At 47.8% G+C, this 21,759-nt stretch overlaps 1 protein-coding gene across 1 annotated transcript; it reads left to right on the top strand.

Annotated features, from left to right (window-relative positions):
• The first annotated feature begins 14,389 nt into the window (after positions 1-14,389).
• Positions 14,390-21,454, top strand: SMU1 (SMU1, DNA replication regulator and spliceosomal factor). The gene is made up of 12 exons (XM_027884673.1): positions 14,390-14,476; positions 14,604-14,814; positions 14,921-15,073; positions 15,687-15,797; positions 16,203-16,331; positions 17,073-17,192; positions 17,532-17,648; positions 17,855-17,982; positions 18,742-18,868; positions 20,030-20,197; positions 20,477-20,629; positions 21,230-21,454. Exons 1-12 carry the CDS (start codon positions 14,451-14,453, stop codon positions 21,326-21,328), a joined length of 1,542 nt encoding a protein of 513 aa, XP_027740474.1. The 5' UTR covers positions 14,390-14,450; the 3' UTR covers positions 21,329-21,454.
• The last annotated feature ends 305 nt before the right edge of the window (positions 21,455-21,759 follow it).

Here is a 21,759-nt window from a genome sequence, read left to right on the forward strand (position 1 = left end):
CACATATGCAGTTCTGCAAGGTCCTCGCGCGCAAAAGGTCAGCAGAGACATCTTGCACTGCACCACAGGACAGAGAATAAGGCTGCTGGCCTAGGGAGCTGCCATGGCTCCAGGCAAATCTGGGTAGCTGTGGAAGGTCAAAGCCGCATACAGGAGTGTCAGTCCTGTGCGTCAATGCAGAGAAGAGAAACAACGCCCTGCATGCCAAAATCCGATGGCAGAGAAAGCCTGAGTTGCAACATTTTTTGGCAACCTCTAGGAAATAAATTAGTCTCACTTCACTGCAAACACAGAGATTTACAAACACACTGTGAGACAGCTGATGAGTCTAGGAGCTGTGGCTGTACTGGGGAGAGGAGCTTGAGCTGTTCCAGACCCAAGGGCAGGCTCTGTTACTGCCTGGGACAGACATTTTCTGTGGTAGATGGGACAAGGAGACTGCTTGCAAGTTACAGGAGTTCAAAGCAGTTTGGCCACAGCTTTGGACATGGAGAAGTGTGAAACCATCAAGCTGAGGGCAATGGTCCCCTAGAAGGAGGCGCCAGCTTCATAGCAGAGAAGGACGGGGAGCACAGAGCCAAGAAAGAGCAGAGGGGTGGGGTGGGGGGTCAGCAATGCCCTGAGGGATGGACATGAGACAGGTTCTTCCACCTTGTGCTTCATTTGGGTTGGTTACTGCTAGCAATCCTGTGATGCACCCAGGGAGAGCAAATGACCTTTCTCAGCTGAGTTTCATGTTTCAAGCACAGCTTGCTCCCAGAACACCAGTATTTACACAGCACTTACTGGTCTCAAAATAGAGCACTTAAAGCAACACTGGGGGGCTTTCCCACATCCTCACAGTGCCATTTGTCACTGGACCTGTTGCACGGGGGACACAGTGAACTTGTAATTTGAATTCACACAGTCATCAGAAGAAAACATATTTTGCTGGACAGGTAAGACTGAAGATTATCTTGAATGCCAGAAAGCTTGGCAGTGCTCAAATGGCTACTGTTGTTATGTCTTTCTTTCCTTGGACCAGGTAGGGGGATTTGCCTCCCCATTTCTGATTGGCATGGCTTTGGCTCCTTGCACATCCTGAGCAGAGACACCAAATCTCTTCTGGCACCCAAACTCTGCACAGTGACTGCTGCTGAGTGCACGGCCTGGGCAGGAAGGCCCAGCATGGGTGAGTGCATGCTGGACAAAGTCTTGCCTTTTCAGACAGACTTTTTCCTGACCCTTCTGTTCCCTCATTAAAAGCAGATGATGGTAGGCCAAGGCTGCATTGTGAACTGCCTAGGAGTTTTATGCCCTCTGACTCCCACAGATGCAGGAGGTGGAGTCTGCATTGCTGTTGCTAATGATAATTTGCAGCTCCCTGCTGCAAAATGCAGCCCCTGTGCATGGGACGTGTAGGGAGCACAGAGCGGTGCTTGCTAGTCCTTCACACTGGTGGCTCCTGCTCTCAAGTTGCAGCTGCAAAGACAAACACAGTTATCTCTGTGCCTAGGGGAGAACCAGGCTTCAGATCTCTTGCCAGTCAAGTCTGAGCCGGTGTGTATCCGGACACAGCACTTTGCACACTTGCACAGCCCCAGCCAGCACATGGCAAGAGCAAAAGCAGATACGCTTGGAGGAGGCCAAGAGGAGATTTACTCTAGGCAGAGCACTCCTCCTTTGGGTGGGCATGGGCAATCCCCATTCTTCAAAAGGGATCCCCACACTGAGCTAGCAGAAAAATTGATTTGATTCTCTCTTTGATGTGTTTCCTGCCCTTGGAGTAGCTCAGACCTTAGACATACTACCCCCCCTCTGACCCAGCATTGCCTTTCTCTGTGCCATGCCCGGAGCAAAGCTGGGGACAGGCAGCTCTGCGTGCTCCCTGCCACTGCAGCAGGCAGATGCTGACTCAGGCCTACAGGTTGCCATGGAAACTGCAGTCATGCCTGAAATGCCATCATCCTCCCTTCTGCAAACCATCCTCTGAGAGCCTGGGTAAAAGCCAGCAGTGGGCCAAACCCCTGCCTGGGAGGCACAGCTCCAACCCACTGGCAGCAGCTGAAACTGCAAGGAGAAAGTCCCCCTGGCACTGCTGCGTGTTGGAGACAGTGAGAAAGCCCCATCCCTGCGGTCATCCCTCCTACCAGGCCCACATGGCCAGGCACAGCAGGAAGGCAAATAAGCTGGTCTGAGCTTCAGGAAAGCCTTTGTTCTGTTTCAGCTCCAGCCTCACCACAGACTGTAGTACTGGGTTTTCTTACTGCTCTGCCATGCAGTCAAACAGCACACAGATGCCTCCTAGATGCCAAGACCCCTTCCCAATGGGAGCACAGTGCTTTGTGGTCTCTCTTGTCTCTGCTGTTCCAGTGTGCCCAAGGAGGAGGATGTATTTGGGAAAGACGCATATACATGTTCACTTTACCATAGTTTGGGCAGAGACCTGGCACAGGGGAACTGCTGGTAGGACGCAGTGAAAAGCTGGTTCTCTGCAGAAGGGATGCAGCCAAGTACCAGAGGACCAGTAGGGTCTCTGGTCTTGGAGATACCACAAAACGAATTGATAAGGCTCAGATCTGATACTGGGGGTAGCCTGCTTTGAGCAGGGGAGGTGTGAAGAGCACTGCAGATCTCACTTCTGATTGGTTCCTCTGACTCCCTGCCAATAGGAGCCAGCTGGCTGTGTAAGTTTCTGCAGGACACACTCTGTGGAAGATCCCCATTCTCTAAATTCAGGAGTGTAACTTGCACAATACCCAGCTCCCTCCCTCCCACTGCCATGACTGAAGTCAAGGAGAAAACCTTGGGGGTGTTGGTTGACAGGAAGCTCATCATGACCCAGGCACAAAGCATTTGCAGCCCAGGAAGCCAACCGTGTCCTGGACTGCATCAGAAGAAGTGTGACCAGCAGGTCGAGGGAGGTGACTCTGCTCCTCTACTCCACTCTGGTAAGACCCCACTCAGAACACTGCAACCAGTCAGGGACCCCCAACGTACAAAGGACATGGACCTGTTGAAGCAGCTCCAGAGGCAGGCCACTCAGCTGATGAGAGGGCTGGAGCACCAGTGCTTTGAATCCAGGCTGAGAGAGTTGGGAGTGTTGAGGTAGGAGAGAAGAAGGCCTTGGGGTGACCTTGTAGCAGCCTTCCGGAATCCGAAGGGAGCTACAAGGGAGGCGGAGAGGGAGTTTTCACAAAGACATGTAGTGATAGGACAAGGGGATGGCTTTAAACTGAAAGAGGGCAGGTTTAGATTAGGTATTAGGAAGAATTCCTTTACTGGTAGAATAGTGAAGCACTGGCACGGGCTGTCCTGAGAAGTTGTGGGTGCCCCATCCCTGGAAGTGTTCAAGGTCAGACTGGATGGGACTCTGAGCAACCTGATCTAGGAGACGGTGTTCCTGCCTAGGGGGTGGGTGTGGGGGGAACTTGTGACAGGACTGTATGATCTTTAAGGTCCCTTCCAACCCAAACCGTTCTGTGATTCTAAGAGTTGTATGAGTCACTCATGCCACTTTACCACTGCAAAGATGCAGCATACATCCCACAGAGTGACAGTTCTCTGGTGGCTGCTGAAGGTTCCAGACACAGCAAACACAAACAAGGAGAGAGGGTCTCATGGGGGACCATGATTTAGGCCAGTGGCCTTCCCCAGAGAGTCAAATGAGGGACAACAGGTGATGTCAGATGACAGAACCGTGTCACATATGGGGATGTGACCAAGAAAGAGAAGGCCTGCAAGGTCATCCTGATTTAAGAACAGAGGTGGATTGATTTAGTCTTGGCTGCCTCTGGCAAGGGCACATCTAAAAATGATCTACAAACAATCTACAAATGTGAGGATGCAGGGTGCAGGGAGTGACAAAAGGCCACAAAAACAACATTACAGGGGTTGAGGCTGGGAGAAGATAAGCTGGGCACCCCCCAGATACAATTAATTTCAGGTGCAGCCTTTAGGGAAGAACTGAACCCATCCTCCCATCCTTTTGCTTCTGGAGGCACTGTTTTCCTGTGTGAAAACAGGACATGAGCAGACGAAGTGCTGAGTGAAGCCCCATCCACCCACATTTTCCTGCCCCATTTCCAGAATGGTTGTAGATTGAAAGTGCTCTGACCACAGCACGGTCTGAGCCTCCACCTTGAGATGTCTCCTGTTGGTGTGTCCCAAGCTGAGCCATCCCTATGCAGCACCCTCCACCCACGTACTCCACCACAGGTCCACCTCATGCACCAGAGCCACCTGGGGCCAGAGAACCAGCCCAGCCTCTCCACCCATCCTCCAGACTTGCTTAGCTACCAGGTAATGTCTCTCCAGACCAGCATTTCTTCCCACTATGTTTCCTAAGTTCCAGCCGTGCCCATGTGCAAACCACTCTATCCCAACCCACGAGAGCTTCATTCCCCACCAGAAGCTGGCTCCTCCCTGGTCTGCTCCTATTCAGATCTCTCAATCCCAGGAATCCTGTTGCAGTCCAAATCTAGGCTCCCAGGGATGGCCAAGCAGTTGGAGGTGCTGAGTGTAATTCGTTCCGCATGCTGATTATGCATTCCTGGTTGACTAATATTCTCAAAACTAAACACTCATCTGTGTTCACATTTAAACATTAAACAAAAATGTTTTTCAGATTTGGTGGTAATCAAAGTTATTTTATTTTGCATTGGGAGAACAAGAAGAAAACTGAGGAGACGAAAAGGGAAGATAGTTCTTGTACAAGCAAATCTTTCTGTCATAAAAATGCCTGGATAGCTCTTGAGTCCTCTTGTATCTGAGTGCAGAGAGGAGACAGATGTTGCTGATGCTCTGCTGTATTAGCTGTCCAAAATTTGTGCCTGGACCTGATTAAACTGAAATCCTTTTCTTAGTACTTCTCCAAAGTATTCCATCTATGGTAATTTGAATGCACGAGAAAAATCTTTGCCATTCCGGCATTTTTGGTCTAAGAATACTTACCTACAGAAAAGACTTCAGACTAAAGCTCTTCTCTTATTTTAATACCAAAGACCCCTACCTTCCATCCCCCTACTGGGCTTGCTTGTAAATTAGAATAAACACAAAAACTGGAACAAAGGGAGAAATTTAATTACTGTGTTTGGGAAATTTTTGTTGGAAAAATAAAACAGTGAGGAGTTCCTTTGTTAGCAAAGAAAATGCTGCTTTTTTTGTGAGCAGCTTCCATGTGGTCGTTGGTTGCACATGAGTAAGTGATTATCCTGTTTCAATAACATCCAGCAAACTCTGAAAAAGCACCAGACATAATGCCATTGCAATGTCTTAACAAATCAAATTTCTAACCCCTGCTGTCAGAGTTAACAGTATTGCTGGGACTACAGAACAAAATAAGGGCAGAGCTATAAAAGATCCTTCTCTAGGGGAAATAAGTAACTTTTGCTTGTGTTTAATGCCATGGGCTGCTGTTGCACCAACAGCTCAGGGCAGAGACTGCTCCAGCAGTTTCAGCAACCCCCACTCCTCTAAGACGAGATGGTGTGATGGTTCCCAGCAGGAACCACAATGGTATCACCAAGAACAACACCGTGGAAACACGGTGAGGCCAAGGACCTCTGGCCCTCGGAGAAAATGCCACGTAGCAGCAGCACAACAAGGTGAAGGACAGCAGACAGTGCCAAACAACTTCCATTTTGTCTGAGAAAGGAACAGGCTGTGCTTTAAGACTCATCCTAAACTCCACCTTACCAGCGTGGTGGGAGTGATGGCCCTGGGAGGAAGCAAAAGGGATGGTGCTGCTGGTACCCTGCACCCCATTCAGGCAGTGAGTTACTCAGGACATACCAGCAGGCTGCGTATTGTTCACTCCAGTGCCTAACATATAGCAAGACATCTTGCCTGCTGTCTTCTGCCAGCATGCCAGTGCACTTCAGTCTCCCTGCTGGAACACTAAGGTTTCCACTGGTTCCACTACCTGTGACCTCAGCAGTTGTGTGGAAGGTTGTGAAGGAATCTTTCCTGAACTTTGCCAGCATCATTACGCATTTCTACATATTATAATGCATCATATTGAAGAGCTTTTTGGACTCACAGCTATACAACAGTCTCCAGCATCGCTCCACTGGGCTGGCTGCAGTCCTCCTTTTATGGCCCAGTGAGCAGTTTGCATTATGCACAGTGAGAGTTATCTTTGGGCCATGTTCAAGCTCATAGTCACAATCACCTCCAAAACACATCAAGCAGCTCCACCAGTCACTTCTTAGCCTGAGCCAGTTCTTTGGCTTATGCCTGCCTCACCCCTGTGCACCAGGTGTCACTGACACTTCTACTTGCTGGGCTTTGTAAACATCCTGATGTTCCAGTCTTCTCATTTAGAGATGTCCCTCTGGACTGAGGATCTGCCTTTCACCATGTCTCTCTCTCCCTCATAATGATGATTTCCAGCACTGTTAAAAAAAACAGAAAAAGAATATGTAAGTATACATCTACATCTATCTATCTATCCATATTTATATATTTGTGTGGAGAGAGAGCGAGCGAGCCATATAAAATTCCTGTTCTCTAGAACTTAATCTTTTGTCTGCCAACATGCTGTTGAACTTTTTTTTTTTTTTTTTTATGTTCCCTGGCAAATGAATACTTCCATTAAAAGCAATAAACACAGAAATACCCAGTGAGGTATTCAAATGAATTTTGTCCAAATGAGGACAAAACTGGAGCCTAAGTTTTTTTGAGGCTCTTACCTGCAGATGCCAGTCACACGTCTCTGGGACCATTACCGGGTCCTCTGCCAACTCCATGGCCTCTGTGTGTTGGCATGGTGCTGTGACTTGGCCAACAACTCCAAAAGGCCCAAGGTGATCAAAGGTCTGATATTGGGTGGCAACCTGCCCTTTTGGTAAAGCTCTCCTGGGATGGCAAATAAAGAAGGCTTTGTACAGCCTTCCCACCACAACAGTACTAGAGCTATGGAAAATCTGTTCTCAATACATTCTTGTATAGAGGAACAAGAACTTAAAGCTAAGTAAACCTGCGATTACATCAGAACCCTGTGAAAATTTAGGTTGGAAGGGACCTCCGGAGGTGCCCAGCTCCAAAGCCCTGCTCACTATGCCACCTTATGTGTCCCCCTGGGCTCAGCCCCGTGCCCCAGCCATTCTGTGCACAGAGCAGGAGGAGCTGTGTGTTCACTGCACCGCCCGAGGTGCACTGAGAGCTGCCCCGGGTACCTCCACTACCCCCAGGCCATCTCCAGCCCCTGCCACCTCAAAGCTGAGCCAAGGTTTTGAATGAAAGGAGGTGAACTGGAGACCCCCAGACGCTCAAGGACAATCACCAGCACTGCTGCGGGTCTGAAACCATTCAGGTGAAACAAAGTGGTAGTAAAACAGCAGTGGCTGAAGGTGCTTTTACTAAGTTACTCAAAGAAGCACAAAACATAGTTGTGGTACACAACTGAAATTAAATCACTAAGTACTGCCTACAGCTTCTCATGTTGCACAGATAAAAGAAAATCCTACTTAGGTGCAAAGTTTGTCTTTGTTCTGAGACACAGGTGCAAACTGACCCACCCTGCCAGCTGGCATTCACACCTTGGCTGAGAAGGATACCGCCGGCAAGGATGACAACTCACAGACTGCTTTGCTTTCTCTGAATGCCAGGTAGCTGGCTTTCCTCCCTGTGACAGGAGGAGCTGGGCTTCCTCCACTCGATTTGGGGTTCTGACTGTAAAAACTGTACGAGGAGGGTCCCAGTAGACATTTCCAATACTCTCCAACTTTGACTTCAGCCCGTGTGAGGTGTGTGTGTGCTTCTCAGTGACAGGGACACAATACTCGGGGGTCTCATCCAGCCACCCTCCTGCATGATGACATTGCAGATATCAATTACAAAACAAACAAACCACTTGTAATTGGAGGATTATGTTTGTCTCCCGGATGTGCCTTGTCCACTCTGAGGTTTGTTAAGGTCAGGCTACACACAAAGCAGCAAGAGGACACCAGCTCCCATGCTGCCTCCACTGCTCCAGCAGTACAGGCTGCTGGAGTCTCCTGGTGGCCATCCCTCCTGTCAGCACACCCCTCTCTTGCAGTCTGGAAAAAAAGCCTGGTGAGTTTTCGCCCCGGCCAGGCTCCCACACAGATGAGTGAGAGGAGCTGTGGTTGTTCTGCACTCACTCAGCCTGGGAGAAAGCACCGTTCTCCAGCTGGACACTGCTTGTTCTGAGCGACAGCAGCTGCTCGCCTGCACTGCACCCCTCAGGAGACACCCCGAGGCAGAGACACGGCCAAACGAAGGGCCACAGTGCCACACATGCTGAGGCACTGAAACTGCTTTTGTTTGGAGTATCGGGGAGGAACGTCCTGAAGGGAGAGCTCTTGCTCCTGCAGCTGGTGCCTGAAATCTCAGCCATCTGGATGCTTTTTTGAGGTGGCGCACAAGGAAGTGTGATGGCCCGTGCGAGGTGTGGAAGCCCAGCCCTGCAAGACTGCAACCCGGGCACAGACTCAGCCTTACTCTGCTATCAGACTGTTTGTTTTTGTCCAGAGCCAAGCCTCAGGCACGGGCAAAGGCACTTCACATCAGTCACAGAGCAGTGAGACTACTGCTCCTGGAAGAGCAGACTGAGTGTCTTGCTGCTGTTGATGATCCAAAGGTCTGTACTGGGACTCAGGCTAACCCTGAAGAAAGGCAGCCGCCTACCAAGCCACAAACACTATTCCCTGTCTCTTCCATTGATGTTGCTGCATCTTGCCTCACTTGTAAATGCATCCAAGAGCCCTGCCCAAGATTACAAGTTGGAAGTATAACACAGCCTGCAAGTTAAATATACTCAGTCCTATCTGACATCACCAGGGAGTGTTGTTATTCATGATTAGTCTCTGGTAACACAGAAATTACTCTTCTCACAGTTCTTCCTTGCCTGCAGTCCCTAAAAACAAAAGATAAATGTTTTGAATCAGTTTTTGCCTGTGAATAACAACTCTTTCAGCCTAATTTTTAATTTCAGTTCCAACTTTGAAGGGGTTTGACATAAGGGTTTGACATAAGCCACATGTCAGAATTACTCCAATGGGTTGGAAGGTCCAGCTTCGGAAATAAATCTGTAATGCAGTCTCCCCCTCTGAGATGATACAGCCAAAGTACACCAGGCCACATCTTGCTCTCAGGAGGCCTCCTCTGCTCTGTATGCACCCAAGGGAATGCCTGGCTGTCCTCGAATCACAAGTTGTTTTAGGATTTTGAGAACTATGCAGATCAGAAGCATAGCAGGCACCTCTCTGAAAGCTGTGTCTGGGTGCCTGCAGCTCTATCGGTTTAATGCACACTGTGCCCCTGCACCAGTGCACAGCTGCACATGTGGGGCTTCTGCAGACATCTTGTGCTAATTGCATATGGAAACATAACCTGAAGGCTGTGATCCCTGGGAACTCCAGCAAGTGCCTGCCATCTGCAAGCTGCGCTGAATCTCCCCCATGCCCCTCACTGCAAACAGCGGAAAACTAACCTGGTAGCATCCCCAGCCAGCCTCAGGTCAGCTTCTCCTCCCAGCCTGGGGAAGGTGCCAGTGCCTCCAAGGTGCCCAAGCCAGAAGTCAGAGAATGAAGCTGAGATGAAGCCGTTAGGCAGTCTGAGCGTGGGCCCTTTACGTGCTGCTGCAGACCCCCATGCAGGCACATGTGAGGAGCACCAGGAAAGCTGGAGATTCCCTATCACCAGTTGTTCACTCAGAGCTCAGCCCTCCCCACAGCTGTGGGGTAGGCTTGGTCTGAAACAGCATATGAAACCTCCAGCCTAAGGACTGGAGGTGGCCACTGAATCTAGGTGTAGGAAATCTCTGACCACACTTGGACCATCCTTTCCCCTCTCAAAAGGAGAAGTAAGAATGACTCTGGGTCTAACTACACTCTGTGCAAGTCACCTTTTGCTGCAAGACCACCTTCCAGGGAAATAGCAGTTCCTTCAGTTCACCTTGGATCCCCAGCCAAGAGAGGAAGAAACCGTGGGCAGTTCTCAGGACCCTTCCCAACCCACTGCACATATGTCTGGTGGATCTCATAGGAGGAGAGATCCCAAGGAGAGATAAGAAAAAGCCCATAGCTAATATCAACTGGGAATGGTCACTGTGTTTCGGGAGAAAGGCCTGTCCTCTGCTGTAATTTCAACAGGCTGGAGGAACGGGCTAGAAACAAAGCTAAGCACAGGAGAGGTGATTCTTCTTCACCACTTAGTGCTGCTGAAGACTCATCTCTGTACTGCATCCAGTACAAACTGGAGAGAGTCCAGCAGTGACCACCAAGGTGTTGAAGAGGCTGTGGCACGGGGCATATGAAGAGACACTGAAGGAACTGGGCTTCTCCAGCATGGAGAAGAGACAACTGGAGAGTTCTCACAGGGGTCACCCACTTCCTGATTGGTGGTCGCGGAAAAAACAGAGCCAGGACAGGACATGGGGCAATAGATACATGCTGCAAGACAGGACAGTCCAGCTGGGCATGAAAAAATTCCTGCATTGAGGGTGGTGCAACTCAGAGAGCAGATCTCTGTCCTTGGAGGTATGCAGAATTTGACACGGCCCAACACCACCTGATCCAGCTTTGGACTAGGGGGGTGGACCAGAGACCTACAGAGATGCCTTCCTACCAAAGACCTCCTGGCAATTCTGTGTTACAGTGGGAAGGAGAGAATATTTCTGCCTGCCATTGGAGGCTTTTGTCTTCCCCGTGCTGTAACACACCCCCAGTGTCCAGGACAGACCTGAGACACTATGTGCCTCTCCCTCACCAGGCCTGGGCTGCTTTCCTCCTCATGCAGCGTTAACATGGCAGTGAGGATTTTTGGTGTGGTTTTTTTCATGGCCTGGCAAAGGCTGGAAGGTGTGTGTCCCAGCAGGCTGGCCTGGAAAAAAGGTCTGAAAACATGGAGCTGAGACGGAGCTGGCACCACTGTACTTGCACAGTGCTGTGCAGTCCCAGCTGGCCCAGGAAAGAACACAGCTGCTGCCACTCTGAGACCTCTGACATGCACTTGGTGATCCTCTCTGCTACCTCTTTGAGAAGTATTTGTGTTTGTAAGTCTACAGTTTTACTGATGCAGAGCGGGGACTGAGCAGCCAGGGGAATGAGACAAGGGCGGAAAATGACTGCAGGCATGTAATAAAGTATTCAGCTTGTCCAGCTGAAAGAGATTTCTGCCAAGCGATTTTATAAGGAATGAGGCATTTTGCAGGAAAAGCAGGGCCTCTCCCCTCATTTCCTTTCCCTTCTTCTCTGTGAACTTCAAAGAAAAGAGGGGTCAAAACAGAGGCCAGGCAACTGGAACTGAGTTCCTGAGCCCTAAAGCCTAATTAGCACAAGATACATTTCATTGGGTATCTTTCAGAGACTGGCCTAAATTGCCAGCCTCCCTGCTGTGCTGCTGAGGGTCGGATAAAGTCGGAGTGTGGTCCTCAGTTTGCAGAGCCCCAGCAGCACCAGAGCTCTTGTAAGGGAAGGTGTGGGGGTGAGTCTCTGCCCTAGTCCCACTTGTGACAAGGCCCTCCCAGCCCCCACAGGCTTTGCGTGGCCACAGCTAATGCCGCTTCTCCAGGACAGGGATCATCCCACCTCCCTGGTGCGTGGTCCCAGGGCTGATAGTGACCCCACAGCTGTGTGGCTGCTGCCACTTGTTGCTTCAGCTGAGGCTACCAGAGAGCCTTCAGCCATTTGGAACTGCCCTTCCAGCAGTTCTACACTGATGTTAAACCCCCTCCTGCCACCTCTGCCTGCATGCCACGTGCCCCGTGCTCTTTCGTACCTTGCAGTTGTTTGCTAGTCCCCCTCCAGCTTCTCCACATCCTTCCCAGACGGATGTCCAGAAAAATGGATAGTAATGTCGCTTTATCTGTGTCTCCTCACATGGACCAGCATGTGGTCTGCCTCACCCTCAATGATAAACAAAGTCAGTTTTGCACAGGTTTAACAACTCTCTGGTACCACACCCCGATGTCAAATCCCAAGTGATTTGCAGGAGGGGAGTGCAGGAAACCGATTACTTTTGAACTAGGAGGAATCTGAAAAATATCTTATTAAATATTTTATTAGATTTTCTGCAAGAGAAGAGAGAAAAGGTAAACTTATTTCCTTAAAAATTGGAAGTTTTGATTCCAAGGCACTTGCTCAGCTTCCATTTAAAGAGTGGGTCTGGGACTGATGACACCTGGATTCAGCTCCAGCGTACTGCAGATCTCTGTGCTGCCTAACTGCAGCAAGACTGTTTATCTCTCTTTGCATCCATTTCCCAGTGGAGCCAAAATATAAAATGGAAACCCTTCCTTCCCTTATGTAATGCTCTGCTAGAGCTGGCATCCTGTGAGTGTTGGCTGGAAGCATCTCTGGAGGTCTCCAGACATTGGACTGCTGCCAGCACCAGATGAGATTGGCCGTAGCTGTGTCTAGCCGCAAAGTTGAAGTCTGCTTCTCATGTGCTTGCACAGCACTTGGATGGAGTTCATGGAGAGCACACGAAGGTCTGCCTGGGGTGTCCATCTCCCTCTCTGCACCTCTTTGTGAAGGAAGGCCAGAGGGGGTATATAAACCAACATCTGTCCAGTTTGTTAGCATCTTCACCTCTCAAAAAAATACCATCCTGGGGACTGGGATGGTTCAGGACCAGGTAGCCTGACTGTTCGTTTTTTTCCTGATAGAGGCCAGTAACACTGCAGGGAGGGCAGGCAAGAGAGCACCAGCTGAATTTACTGAGGAATTGCGCCAGATTCCTGTGTGCTGCCAGCACAAAAATAGCTGCCATCTTTGGATTTTATTGCTTCGCTTTGTTACAGTCTGGATCAGACTTGTTTTCAGAACAACCTTCAACCCACATAAATAACACCTGTCATTGAAAACAAATTTGCCTGGAATAACTTAACCAGTACTTTCCTGCAGCAATCCCTGCACCTCTGTACGGGCAGTTAAACAAACCAGCTGGGATCACGCAGAGGGAACAACAGCATGCGAAATGTTAGCCGTGTGCCTCACTCACTATTTTTTTCAGCTCCACACTATTGGATTACTTTCTTAAGCACTCTGGGGGACAGAGACAGTGAAGAACAGCTTTCCTTGGCAAAGGGAGGCAGTTTCTCACACACGGCTCTGTTTTCCATGGCTCATCCAGCAAAATGTACACGCCTAAAAAAAACCAGCAAGAAACAGGCCTGTCCAAGAGGGGCCGAGTGCTGAGGATTTCACACCCCCACGCCCTGGCAGCCTAGCACTGGTACAGGGCATTTTCTGGGAGCAGGTGACACGTGTGCTGTGCCTGAAAAATCCTTGGCACTGTCCGAGGACCAAGGAGCTTCAAGACTTCTGGCCTTGGTCAGAGTCCAGGCAGCACAGATGGACTGCCACAGCCATCCTGTGTGAGTTTAAGGACAGCTGCCTTCTCATGCCCACCCCTGTGCCACTGGAGGGCTATGCCTGGTAGAGCAGTATTTTTATAATTCTCAGTCCACAAATAAAGGAAGCAAGTCATGCTATTAATTTCCTCACTCGTGAGATGTTACTTCGTGTACTGTCATTCTTTCACACATGACCACACTCCTGAAATGCAGAGCTCACAATGGCTTATTGAGCCTTGCAAGCTGCGAGTAACACCCCTGACTTGCACCTGCAAACCTGCACGGGCAAAGAAGCAGGAGGGCAAGGAACTGTTTTGTGTCCATGCCGGGATGCGTAACCTGCAGCCTGTCCTGTCAGTGTCACCATAGGGAATCTTCCGTGATCCTGATGGACAAAAGACAGTGGGTGGAAGCACAGAATCAATTAGGCTGGAACAGACCTCTGAGATCTCCCAGCCTACAACTGAACACCACCACGTCCACAAAACCACGGCGCTAAGTCCAATCTTTCCTTAAACACCTCCAAGGATTGTGACTCCACCACCTCCTTGGGCATCCATCTCAATGTCTGATCACCTTTTCTGTGAAGAAATTTATCCTGATGTCCAAACTAAACCTCCCCTGATGCAGCCTGGGGCTCTGTCCTCTCATCATGTCACTGGTTACCCCTGGGAGAAGAGACTGACCCCCTCCTGGCTACAACCTCCTCACAGGTAGTTGTAGAGAGTGACAAGGTCATCCCCGGGAAGTTTTTCTCACACCTGCCTCAGCTGCTCCTCAAAGGATTTATGCTCCAGACCCTTCCCCAGCCCTGCTGTTCTCCTCTGGACCTGCTCCAGCCTCTCAAAGTCCTTCCTGTAGTACAGGGAGGGGGGGCCCTTCCCCGCCCGCCGCCGCCAGGGGGCGCCAGACTCGCCCCGCCGCAGGGGGTGGGCGGGGCTGTCCGCGCGCGGGCCCCACCCTCATCAGTGACGTCATGGGGAGGGACCGGCGGAGCGGAAGTGGAAGGTCTGGCGGAAGTGGCGTGTAGACGCCTGGCGGAAGTGAGGGCAGAAGGCCTTGTGGCGGCGGCGACAGCAGCAGCATTAGCATTAGCATTAGCATTAGCAGCAGTTTAGTGGCGGTTTAGCGGCAGCAGCGGCTCAAGATGTCGATCGAAATCGAATCCTCCGAGTACGTGTGGAGGGGGGAGCGGGGGGGCAGCAGCGGGGGGTCCGGGTGGGGTGGGGGGGGCCGTGGCCTCGGGGGACCCCGTGCGCGCCGTGCCCGGTCTGAGCGCCCGCCGTGTCCCTCCCCGCAGCGTGATCCGGCTCATCATGCAGTACCTGAAGGAGAACAGCCTGCACCGCGCGCTCGCCACGCTGCAGGAGGAGACCACCGTGTCCCTCAACACCGTGGACAGCATCGAGAGCTTCGTGGCGGACATCAACAGCGGGCACTGGGACACGGTGCTGCAGGCCATTCAGTCGCTGAAGCTGCCCGACAAGACCCTCATCGACCTCTACGAGCAGGTGAGCGAGCGCGGGGCTGGGCTGGGCCCTTCGGTCCCCGAGGGAGCCCCTGTGTGGTGCTCTCCACCTGCGCCCCGCTGATACTGACACGCGTGTCTTGCTGCAGGTCGTGCTGGAGCTGATCGAGCTGCGGGAGCTGGGGGCTGCCAGGTCCCTGCTGAGACAGACAGACCCCATGATCATGCTGAAACAAACCCAGCCCGAGCGCTACATCCACCTGGAGAACCTCCTGGCCAGGTCCTACTTTGATCCTCGTGAGGTATGTTGTGCTCTCTCAGAGACCTCCCCAGTGTCAGCATGAGTCGCTGATGGCTCAGGGAGTCTCTTTTCCCTATCTCTGGGAGTGAGAACCTGCAGTTTCCCAGTCTAAAGATTTTACATGTTCCATGAAGTGTTTAGGAAATGGCACTTGGCACATGATCACAAGGCAGCACCAGAGCAGTGGGAGTTTGGGGGTTTATACCTCTGTCCTGCCACAGGATGACATCTCCACCTTGCTTTCTCTTTCTCATGTAGGGCAGCACAAAAAAACACACCTTGTGCCATCAAAAATACTGCTGTGTAATAGCAAGGCATTATTTCTTACTGGTTATTTCAGGCTGATGATGTCAGTCTGATGTTTTTGATGAAGGCTTGTTGGGTTAACGGCTGACTTGGTTGGTAGCTTGATCTTGGAAGTCTTTTGCAACCCTGAGAATCCTGTGATTCTATACTCTGTGTTTCAGAGGTGGGCATTAAAGAGTTTTGGAGGCCTGACAGAAAATCAGTGTAGGAGGGGCTTTGGTTTGGAGCAACGGGGGGTTTTGTGGGGAAAAAAACCCAAACAAATTATGCTTTGGAATAATCACCTCATAAAAACAACTCTCCCCTAGGCATACCCAGATGGGAGCAGCAAAGAGAAGCGGAGAGCTGCCATTGCACAGGCTTTGGCTGGAGAGGTCAGCGTGGTGCCCCCGTCCCGCCTCATGGCACTGCTGGGGCAGGTGAGTCTTGGAGGAGCGTTTTGGTTGCTGTGTCAGCTTCCTTAAATCCCTGCTGCAGAAAGCTAGCTGTGGTGTGGTTGAGCCTCCAGCTCTGTAAAAGTGAGGTTCAGATGTCGCACGTTTACATGTGGTAAATAGTTAAAAAATAAGTTTTTTACGTGTGGTAAGGATTTAGCTGTTGTGGAAAAGTCTTCACTGCAGCAGGAGATTTCTTCCAGCAGAATAAGTACTCAGCACATAGAATGCACTTTGTAAATAACATTCTGTAACACACACTGTTCCTGCTCTGCTTTCAACCCTTTTTTCTCAGAATGGTTTTGTGGATACTCTGTGCAGACAGTGTTTCATATATCTTAGGTCTGTGTTCACTGATACCTAATGCTGTGGTTTTCAACTCCCCTAAAGGCACTGAAATGGCAGCAGCATCAGGGCCTGCTTCCTCCTGGTATGACAATTGACTTGTTCAGAGGCAAAGCAGCTGTGAAAGATGTAGAAGAGGAGAAGTTCCCCACACAGCTGAGCAGGCATATTAAGGTGATGTGTTTGCTTTTATGTGTGTTACTGCTTGCTGTGCTTTGTGTTGGAAGATAAGGGTAAATCTTCTGAATTCTTCTGTTCTATTTGTTGTAAGTCATCTCCCCCTCCTTTTCCCCTCCCCTTTTCTGCTGCATGCTTTGTCTCATCTTTATCTCACTTCATGAGAATCTGAGATAAGGTCTTTTAACACGTTTGAGTGCTTATGCTATTTGTGATTAAGATAAATATGCTGTTTCTTTGGCTTCACAGTTCAGAATCAATCAGTTTCCAGAAGTTTGCATAGTCCCCTTCTTTGTCTGTGCAAAGAAATACTCATGGCTTAAACTGTTATTTAGAAGTCACAAGTCAGAACTTGTGAAATCAATTTGTGGTGTCCAGTAACAGCTTGCTAAAAATGCTTTATTAGAACTTGTTTTATTTGCCACTGCAAATCTTGTATTTTTGTTTTAATTAATGAAGACTTTTTTTCTATACTTAGTTGTCACGGTCACTTGTATTTGAAAACTTGGAAAATTAAAAATAAGATATTAAAAAATATCAAACGTTCCCTGTAAAAATTACACTGAAGAAACATCGCCCCAAGTGAAGCAACTTGTACTGAGGAGCATTAAATTTGTGAATGCATTCCTGCAGAAAATACTGCATTTTTACCATCAAAATGAGACCGCAGTTTTGTTTTCATCAGTTGTTCTTTTTAAGTTGCTTATCAAGGTTTGCTTATGTTCTTCTATAAAACAGTTTGGGCAGAAGTCGCACGTGGAGTGTGCTCGGTTTTCTCCAGATGGACAGTACCTGGTTACTGGCTCTGTGGATGGCTTCATTGAAGTGTGGAACTTCACTACTGGGAAGATTAGGAAGGTAAGTTACTGCTCGTTTCACACAGATGGTTCATTTGCACCTGAATTTATTCTTTGAGATTATGATTATTTTCATTTATCAGGGAATATGAACCTGAGAAAGTTGTCTTCTTAGGCCATTCAGATATCAATCTGGAATATTTACATGGGTCTAACTATTTGGTCTGTCATACATGTCTCTCTGTGATAACTTTTATTATCTCTCTGCATCGTTGCTGTTGCCCTAGAATCCTGTCTTACAAAGCTGTGAGGTCTGCTTGGCGACAGGTTATAAAATGTAACTAAAGTTAAAACTGCTGTAGTTTTGTCCTTTGCCTAAAAATGCTCTGCTTTTGTTTAGGATCTGAAGTACCAGGCGCAAGATAACTTCATGATGATGGATGATGCAGTGCTGTGCATGTGCTTCAGCAGAGATACAGAAATGCTAGCAACTGGAGCACAGGATGGGAAGATCAAGGTACAAATCTTCTTGTACTGTGTGTTGGGAGAGACGATGACCAAAAAGATTATCTTGCAATCGCAGGAACGTTGCCATCCCACATAAAAAATAAATGGAGTTTGGCATGGCTCAGAAACAGATGTATATATTTACTTTGGTGTTTAAGCTCTGTGATCTCACAGCAAAGTAACCACTTTTATTTCATTTGCTGTTTTTCTCTTCAGGTGTGGAAAATCCAGAGTGGTCAGTGTCTGAGGAGATTTGAACGAGCGCATAGTAAAGGTGTTACGTGCCTCAGTTTCTCTAAAGACAGCAGCCAGATTCTTAGTGCTTCTTTTGATCAGACAATCAGGTAAGTAAACTGAGAATGCGTGAGCTACAGTGTGGGAGAAATGAAAATGAAATTTTCACATTAAGCAGCTAAACTATAAAGTAGTTTAATTTAGAAGGTACCTCTACAGATCTTTAGTCCACTATGTTTTTCAAAGTAACAATGAGCCTTTCAATTAGGGCAGCTTGCTCAGGGCCTTGTCCAGATGAGTTTTCAAAATTTCCATAGTTGAAGATCCTACTGCTGCTCTTGGAATTTGTCTAGGGCTCTACAGTTCTCTTGGGGAAAATCCCGTCTGGACATAGGGAAAGAAGTTTTGGGTTGGTTTGATAATGCTGTTTTTTGTTGTTTTTTTTTTGCTTTTTAACTTCTATCTTTTGCCTTATATACTTCAGCCATGGGCCTTTGAGAAGAACCTGACTCTGTTTATTCTGTAAAAACATGTTGGGTAGTGATGTTAAGCAAACAGTTACAAGTTTTCAGGTGTGCAGTAAGGACTTTTTTTTTTTTAATTTTATTTTTTTTTTTTTAAGCTAAGAGTCATTGGGTTAAAAGTAAGAATGAATATACTCACAAAAGTACTCAAACTCTGTTCTAATCTTAAGTTACAAGGCAGCAGCAACCTCATCAAACCCTTTTTCCTGCAGCTTTTAGCATCTGGGAAGTGTTGATTAATTTGATTAATGTTTGTGTAATGCAGTAGTTCTCATCTTGTGCCTACTTGGTGTCTTGTTACTGAGTGGAATTTGCTCACTGGTTTGCACCTGTGTTATCTGACAGGATTCATGGTTTAAAATCTGGGAAGACCTTAAAGGAATTCCGTGGTCATTCCTCCTTTGTCAATGAAGCCACTTTTACCCAGGATGGCCACTACATTATCAGCGCCTCGTCTGACGGCACAGTGAAGGTAAGGCAGCATTTACCCTTTGTGAATAACACATTCAGACTCTTGCTTTCTTCTAGCTGATTTGTTATGGTTGCTGCAGTCCTTGGAGAAGGGCTTGGGGTTACCTGCAGTAAGGATTCTGCTTGTGACCTTTGCTGCATTTGTGAAAGGGGGACATAAGTGCAGGATTCGCCTGCCTGTTCTGAGTTGACTGTGACACCTCTCGTCCTAGGATGAGGGGAATCCCTTGTCTGGAATAGCTGTATTTTCTCACTATGTTGGTCAGCTATTTGTTTCCTGGTGCTCAGGAGTCCCTCACTGTGTAAACTGGGTAATCTGACATTAATGATGATGGTAGAAGTGACAGGTCCAGCTTTTAGTCCCAGGAAAGAGTGTAGTAGTTAAGAGGAGTAAAGTGTCACTGCTTAAAGGGCATTACTGACTTATTTGGTTAATGTAGTTGGGTTTATAGTTATTTATTGATTAGAGCATCGATATAGTGCACTGAGGTTGGGCAGACAGATCCTGTTCATAGATGTACCCAGGAAACTGTGATAGATTTGCTCATATCAAATGGAATGTTACTTCAGACTTGCACCCTTTGCTTGACTGCCCCAGTCATGGGAATAGCATAAAAAGGTGGTTTCTTTTGATTGTACTAGTAGGTAAACAACAAAAATATTTCACAGGTGATGAAGGACTTTTTAAATATTAAACAAGTAGTTTCATTTCCTGTTTCTGAACAGCTGGTGTTGAGTCTGAGGCAGCTGCAATCTGGGATGTCCTTCCCACTAATAGCAGTAAGGCTTTGCTTTGTCTGCAGTTTTCATGTCAGTTTTGTGTAAGGCAAATTGCATATGCAGGGGTTATACATATATTCACAGATACCAGGTAAATCCATAAACCAAGTCTAGACTCACCCCACAGGGAAAATGCTTAAGGTAAGGGAGGCAGGCTGAATTTGGGTGATGGAAGTTCACCTACAGTTCAGTTGCACAGAAATTATTCATGGTGTTCACACTTCATAATATATGTGATAACTTCCTCAAAATCTGCATAAAACTACAACTTTTGGAATTCATGTTTCCCTCCAGGAGCCTTAAAAATTCTGGATTCTGCATCAGCTCATTCTTGGTTCAGTTTCTGAAAGCTAAATGGTTTTATATTTGTTTTTAATACTAGGTTTGGAATGTGAAGACGACAGAGTGCTCAAACACCTTCAAGTCTCTTGGCAGCACTGCTGGGACAGACATTACTGTGAACGGTGTCATTCTGCTGCCTAAAAACCCAGAACACTTCGTTGTTTGCAACAGATCGAATACAGTTGTCATCATGAATATGCAAGGACAGGTGTGTGATCTTACTGGCATCCTTTAAAGTTTCTCTGTCATTTCTAGAATGCAGAAAACCCTAGTTAATAACTTAATCTTGGGTTAGACCTGATTTCTCTGGTTTGCTTTCTGGACAAACTATTCTGTACTCAGTTTCTAGAATGCAGAAAGCACTTTAGCTGTGAAGAGATCTTGTGTTCTAAGCAGACCTAGTACTGCTTAAATATTTTTGCCCTGACTAGAGTAATGATGCTGCTGTTTAATCCTGGCAATTATTTCTGGGGGGGTGTCTTTACAGATTGTAAGAAGCTTTAGCTCTGGTAAGAGAGAAGGTGGTGACTTTGTGTGCTGTGCACTTTCACCCCGTGGTGAATGGATCTACTGTGTTGGTGAAGATTTTGTGCTTTACTGCTTCAGCACAGTGACTGGCAAGCTGGAGAGAACCCTGACTGTAAGTTTTTACCTTTTAACTTTTTCAGAGTCTAATCGCAAGGAGGATGTAAATATTCACCATGATGTCCATAAAAAGTAGTCTCAGACCAAGGAAGCAGCCACAATTTAATCAAACGTATTTCAGAACATTTGGCTGTAGAATGTGTTTGGTTTTGTAGAACCATTTGATTGTAAAAGTTAAAAAAACATTTATACCCACCAAGCCAGGAGTGAATTGGGTCAAACCTATTTGAATGGGAGCGTGTCTTGTCCTGGGCTCCAGCTGGTGGAGGATCTGACCAAGCTGTGAGATTTAAAGCTGTCAGGCTTTGAATTTGGCTTGGATTGAACTAAAGAGGAGTACCAAATTGAATGTCTAAATTTAACAGGGAACACTTTAAATTTTGTGGATTTCCATGGATGTAAACTTTCAGTGAGCCTTCCCTTGCCCAGCAAAAAGTAACTGCCATGTCACAAAAATTGTTGTGACCGGAGTTTGATGTTGGGGGGTATGTTTAAAGTCAGTCCAGCTTTCCTCTAGTTCTTGTTTGAAGAGAATATTTGCCTTGAATCTGCTAAAGGAATACTCTTCTGATGCATCTCTCCACTTATTCCCTAGGTTCATGAGAAGGATGTCATTGGCATTGCTCATCACCCCCACCAGAACCTGATTGCCACTTACAGTGAAGATGGGCTCCTCAAGCTGTGGAAGCCATAGGCGGATGTTACATCCAAGCTCTGAAGCGTGCCTGTTAGTTTCAGTTTATTATTGTTTGTGCTTTAACAAGATCTAAGTGTACAGAGTATGATACTTGCTCAGTTTTTAGTTCGGTTTTCCAGAGAATGACATTTTTACTCACCTAGAGTAGATAGATGCTTAAATACAGCATTGCTTAATTTCATATACTTATTTTTATTAGAATAGTCAGAGTGACTTCGGTGAGAGTGCTTTTTCTGTCTCCTGAAGTCTGTACTCTTCCTACAATGTTTGTAAAAGTTGAATGAGTCAGGAAGTAGACACACTTATGAGTGGTTGCTGACTTCCTAGAACACAGCAAAATGTTGGGTGTTTTTTTTGTTTGTGTGAGTAAAATGGGGAATGGGAAAGCTGTCTCTTTCCCACTGCTGAAACATAAGCGTAGCTTTTCT

This window comes from Empidonax traillii, unplaced genomic scaffold (assembly GCF_003031625.1).
Source record: "Empidonax traillii isolate 1590-97213 ecotype Southwest subspecies unplaced genomic scaffold, ASM303162v1 scaffold152:size925058, whole genome shotgun sequence".
Classification (NCBI taxonomy): Eukaryota; Metazoa; Chordata; class Aves; order Passeriformes; family Tyrannidae; genus Empidonax; species Empidonax traillii.